At 30.5% G+C, this 6,140-nt stretch overlaps 1 protein-coding gene across 2 annotated transcripts; it reads right to left on the bottom strand.

The window, feature by feature from the left end:
- Positions 1–223: 223 nt before the first annotated feature.
- Positions 224–1,093, bottom strand: LOC132944365 (uncharacterized). Of its 2 annotated transcripts, XM_061013671.1 has the most exons (3): positions 958–1,093; positions 586–889; positions 224–520 (listed from the first exon to the last, which is right to left on the bottom strand). In XM_061013671.1, the coding sequence occupies exons 2-3, from the start codon at positions 873–875 to the stop codon at positions 346–348; spliced, it is 465 nt and encodes a 154-aa protein (XP_060869654.1). In that variant the 5' UTR covers positions 876–889; positions 958–1,093; the 3' UTR covers positions 224–345. The 2 variants fall into 2 exon arrangements, with proteins under 2 accessions (XP_060869654.1, XP_060869653.1); XM_061013670.1 differs by having other exon boundaries at positions 586–1,035.
- Positions 1,094–6,140: the final 5,047 nt, after the last annotated feature.

Raw genomic sequence — 6,140 nt, 5'->3', positions numbered from 1 at the left:
AATCTTTATTACTTGTGTGAATGTGTTAATACTTAATATTTAAGATTTGATATATTAAATTAATTTTTAATGTATTACTAACTATTATTTACCAGTAACACATACAGCATATTAAAATGTTGTTAATGTTTCTTTAGGTATCTATAAATAATATTTTTGAAAAATCAAATTAAGATTTTCAGTATCAATTGCTGTTTACACAGCAATTTTCAAGTTTAAAATCTTTCTTTTTTTAAAATTGTAGGTTTTATTTAATGCTATTACAAATTTTATATTTTGTTATAAGTATGTAAAACAACTCTTTATTTTATTTTGCTAATCTGTAACCACTGAACGATGTAACATCTATGTCTTGTCCGTGTCTCTAGCATTGAATTTTTTTGAATTCCCATCCAAATATACAGCTACCTGATCTCCACTTTCTACTTCCAAAAGTATTGTAGCTGATCCACCACCTGGTTTTGTTGCTATAATTGGTATCCACTGCTTACCGTTGTTTAATCTTTTCTTCAACACCATCCTATGTTATGATTTTATTAGAATGGTTGTCAAAAATCCTATTCCTTTGTAACCAATGCATATTACCTTGTGTTTTCTTCAGTGGAACCAGAGAAAGAAAATTGATAGAGGCCAGAACAAGCGCATGTATAGACACCAACCTCACGATCCCACGTAACAGCTAAGTTAACAATATTCTGTTTATACGCTACCAGACCTGTAGAATGGACTGATGTACTCCCTGTTGATGTAAATGCTATGGGTCCTGTACAGTCAACATTATTATTTTTGTCTGGTGACCGTGATGGTATCGGTATGACTGCTAGTCCAACTGACCACAGTAGAGTACACAACCATAACACACTTGTCATATACATGCTGTTAGTTCAAACTAGAAAGAATAATAATTATAATAATATTTTACTGACTGCTGTGTTTTCAAACAAAAATAAATGTTACTAAATCTAGTCAAGGACGTTTAGTTTTGTTTGAGTATGGTTACTACTGAAACACTGATATGTACATAGTACAACATATTAGTACCTATACAACTGACTCTCATTATAATGTTAATATAATGAAATATGTTTATTATTTCGACCCGAGTCTATGAATGTTTAACCCATAGTGATAAAAATAAAAAGTATATACACTTATCTAAAGCTTTTATTTTGAATGAGTAAATAATTCTTAATTATAATCAGTAATCACATGCATTCAACCTTCTCGTAGGTGTTATAAGATAAATATAAATGAAAATATTAAATATTTATTTTGGTCTAGTGGATTATTTTTTATTGTATTATCATTGAAGGGAAAGAATAATTAATTATCTGCTGACATTTGTCAGTTAATTTCAAGGGCAAATAACAACAAAAAAAGTTTATTATGAAATATAATTTTACATATCGCGATTCATTAATTTTATGTTAAAATATAAGACCTAGTTGATTTCTGTGTAATGCAATTGGTACCTAACTAACACCCACTTGGGTTCATAAATAAATAAAATATTCTCCGGAATCGGTGGCGGACAGTTATTTTTGGCAAAACGTACCATTATTTATTCCATCATACTAACCGACTTAGTAATGCGATAATACTTATTAATAATGATTTGAATTCGTTATTATGTCTACTTGAGATCGGTCAGTCCAATTATCTCAATTTTATTCCCAACAACTATAAAATTTAGTTTGAATATTTTGAAATTTCGGAATTTAAATCAGTTTTTTGAAAAATGATCGTATTATTAGGTCGATTGGTAGAATGGAACAAAATACATACAAATGAGCATAAAATATTGTTTACCGTTCACGCGCGCAACGCCGAAGCGGTGACTTGTTCGGCAAATGCTGAACACCTAGTTGCTTATCTGTTATGATATCGCTGTATTTGCATTCCACCCGTATTTTATATTTATATTTTTTTTCATTCAAACATTTTGAATTTGGAGTTTATTGTTGTTTTTTTTTAAGAACTTGCAATAGTTACCATCTATTTTAAACATCTCAAGTCACCACTGTGTGCACTACCAAATATTTTACCTACGAGCTACCACCGAGTATATGCTATTGGGCATTGCTGTTCTTTAGAAAGTGGATTAATTCTCTATAGTTGTCTTGTTGCCCGTTTGGATTTCGAGATGGGATGAGGTGGATTTACAAGAGCCATTGTTTGGGTCGATGAAATTTTTTAATTCAATTCGTAACCCTATAATCTATATAGTCAATAACTCCTTGAATAGTTTTAATACGGAGATAGCATAGGCTTTGGTGCATTGTTGGAGGTATGTGGTTGCCCCTAGCTATATAGAAGATTCTGGTGGGTTATGTTTTATGTTTATCAAAGTTGCCATGATTAATTGGGTCTGGTTCATTCGAGATAAAAGCAGCGTAGTGGTTTGGTGTTAAAAATAGTCTCGACTTTTATCGTATATCGAAAAATTGTATATTGTTCGAGGAGACGGCGGAAATGGAGACAAAAAGCGTGGTTTATTTAGATCTTGATGAATTTGATTTTTGTTGTTAATAACAATTTTATTTTTGAAAATTTTAATTGGGGAGACAGTAGGTCAATATTAAACGGCATTGCTATTTGCACTATCATGTTGGGAGTCTAAAGGTCACTGCACGTGACGACGCCTGAAGTATTATTATTATTATTGTATGGCCTGCAGTAGGTGCCCACTTCGAAGTTCTACGTGCTTAATAGTACGGTGTGTATTTGTATGATAGGGAGGTCATTAGCCCTCTCAAAAAATATTAATAATGCAATTTATAATGGTGGCATAGTTATAAACAGGGCAGTAGACTTATAGCATTTGCATATTTGTTTTACACAATCACAAAAATATCAGAGTAAGAAACAAATAGGTACGTTTTATGCTAAGAAAAAGCTAGTTTTGTAATTTTTGGTTTTGGGGCATATTTCTATAATTTTTATACTTTTTGATACAAATTTTAATTAATTAGGTAATAATAGTCATCACGCAGTTCATCAACATCAGATTTTCTGACCAAAAATCAAGGTTTCTTAGTTAATTGTTGAGACTTTTGTAAATTAATGATGCAAGGTAAATTAAGTCCTTTATATATTGTAGCTAAGCCTTTTGGTGAAATCTATTATACTTAATGTTTTGGTTTGAATATTAAAAAAAAAGATAAGATAAGAGGCACTTTAGCCTTTTTTTAATTATTGTGATCAACACTATCCATATCATATATATCTTTAGGTACGGTAGGTACATTACCTACATTATATTATAACATGAAAAAAATGCTCTGGGGATCTATTCCCATCACTCCCTCCCCCCATAAAACTACGACACTTGTACATCGATGTTCAAATAATTTTTGGTTGAAATTAAAATTACATAAGTACGTATATGTTTATTGTATAGGGTATATAGTAATTATTATTTTAACATTGACATTGGCATTATACCTACGCATCACTACCCATGGGCGCCATGTGTAATGTGTATACATAAATACAGTATACGTAGTACTGTCGTAGAATGGTATTATTTTGCATATGATTGTACGGTATAGGTATAGTTGTATTAAACTATAAAGTGGGTATACCTACAACTAACAATGGGCCGTGTGAACATTTCTGACAAAATATTTCACAACACGTACAAGTACATCATACGCACAATTCTGTCTCCTGTGTTTTTTTTTTATACATACAGGCGTAGAGCATGCTTGCTGAATCACTCTGTATATAGGTAAGATGCGGTTTATTAGTATCGAATAAATTCATATGTCCAAACATTTTACAGTGGTAGACCAAATAGCGAACATCAATAAAGAGATGCCTATAGACTGAGAGGCTAAGAGAGATCATTGTGATGGTATATTTGGTAGTGCTGGTCAGGAAGAAGAAGAAGAAAAAGAAGAAATGAATCTATACAAATGTGATACCCGTGTGGTGGTTCGTCAAAAGTATAATATTATGTATGTGAAGCGCACCGACCAAGTCCTAACCAGTAACCATTGTCTATCACGCGACAATAACACGCGCACATATACTTACCTATATAATATGTTATATAGGTAGGTAACTTATAGGTATGTATGTATATATAATATATAATATCGTATATTCGTATGTATTGTAAGAAAAAAAGTTTCAAAACAATAAAAAAAATGTACCTACTCCGTCATCTGCGGCCATGTGTTGACCTTCCCACAAGTCCCTATCGTCGTGTTCGTATACCTATGTGTGTGTGTTTATATTACTGCAGGTATATAGTATATACTATTTATAAAACAGCGGAGTTGCTCAACGAGGACTTCTTGTTGAAAAAAAACTACACTATTCGATCAGAGGTCGAACGCGACAATAACGCGAACATTGGATATAGGTCATCATTGCACCCACTCCTTTGAATCAGCTATATTGTTGCAGAATCGTGGTGAATTGATCACTAGGAAGATGATAAATCTTATAATATATCAATACATAAATAATTTTTAAGTTCAACTATTAATCAAAATATTTAAATAGGTCATAATCAATTTAAACTATAAGATTGATTTTTAAATTATAGGTGTGTAAGGGAGTATTTTCGGATTTCGGGTATATAATATAGGTACCCGTACCACTATACCAGTTTTGTTAAGTAAAATTATTTATATATACTTTTGAAGTACCTTCCCAAATATGTATTTTCAATATTTTTCAAAAAAGAATTCGGACAAAGTATTTTAATTACTTTCTCTCCGGTGTTGCCCGTGCCAAATATTAGTTTTTTTTATGCCGTATTTTTACTAGGTATAAATTTCATTAAAGTCAGTTAAGTGGTTTCGGAGATTAGCGTGAACGAACACCGTGCCACGAGATTTTTATATGCATAATATACACATAATATATATATATAATATAATATATAACCTAACCTAATAATAAACATAGCCGCATACAACCCAATTTTTTTGGAGGGACTAAAGCCCTCCCCCCTCCCCTTCTATAATATTTTCTAAACATTTTATATGCGTAGTACTAAGTATTGCCATTTGAATTGGTGGGACAAAGTATTTATATAGTGCCAGTATATATAGATCGTCGATAAATAGATTGATCATAGATATAATAATATATTTTTTTATATCAAAAATTTAAATATTTTGGTCTTTGACAAAGAGAACAGATGATAATAATTTATAGTTAAGTACACCAAATTAAACAGTATACAATGCTCAGTCTACTAAAAGACTTGTAAAAGTATTCAAATACAGATAGGTACAGATACTAAATGCTTATTTTGAAAAGCATTTAAAATACGTATTTGAATAAAAAAAAGTATTTGAGTATACAAAATACAAATACTTTAAAAAAGTATTTATAATATATAGATACTTTCAAATTTTTATAAAATATGCTTTTTACTTTATAAATCAACAGAACCAATTTTCAGGTTTTGCGTTAATTTTATATATTATACCAATATACCTAGCATACATTTTACACTTCATTATTATTTGTTGGTTATGTTAATACAAATCACCAAAATATTTTAAAATAATAGATCTGGTAGTGTGTGTATGAATTCAAAGTACTGCACACTTTTTAATTTGCTACTGCACGTTTCATATGTGTTAGTGTGTTACTAACGCATAGTGTATGCACACAATTATTATAGGGCCTGGCGTGTATACTTCCAACCACAAGTATAGCCAGAAAGATAGTCATTGCTCGGTGAACTGCTAATTATTATTATGCAAGTCTGTATATTTGTAAAAACCATGTTTGAAATAACTTTATAACTTTAAATAATTTTATAACTGGTATGATAACTATACTCTATAATATAATATGCTAAAAGCATTCGTGTTATTTTTAAAATAATTAATTCTAAATCAATATACCTAGCCCATCTATAGGTACTTTAGAACATCGTTTCTCGACCTGTATACGGCGGTAAACGTACCGGAGCTCATGGTTTAGTATACCTATGTGAAGAAAATCTCACTTTACTTAAAACAAATTTAAATTATTGTTAACATTAAAATATATCAGCGTTGTCCAACACTCCAACTAATTTTCCACACAAGCTCTATAGTTTTCAATCTCTTATTATGTGTTAACATATCAGTGGAAAAGTTTAAAATACATTTTTTTACTTATATTATACA

Source organism: Metopolophium dirhodum, chromosome 5 (genome assembly GCF_019925205.1).
Source record: "Metopolophium dirhodum isolate CAU chromosome 5, ASM1992520v1, whole genome shotgun sequence".
In the NCBI taxonomy this organism is placed as follows: Eukaryota; Metazoa; Arthropoda; class Insecta; order Hemiptera; family Aphididae; genus Metopolophium; species Metopolophium dirhodum.
This window is presented reverse-complemented; position numbering and strand designations above follow the sequence as displayed.

Bases quoted from the DNA above. Each gene is read 5' to 3' on its own strand.
- LOC132944365 (XM_061013671.1), bottom strand. From the start codon at position 875: ATGTATATGACAAGTGTGTTATGGTTGTGTACTCTACTGTGGTCAGTT. The intron at 521-585 runs GTAATATGCATT...ATCATAACATAG, and splicing joins TCCACTGAAGAAAACACAAG to GATGGTGTTGAAGAAAAGAT.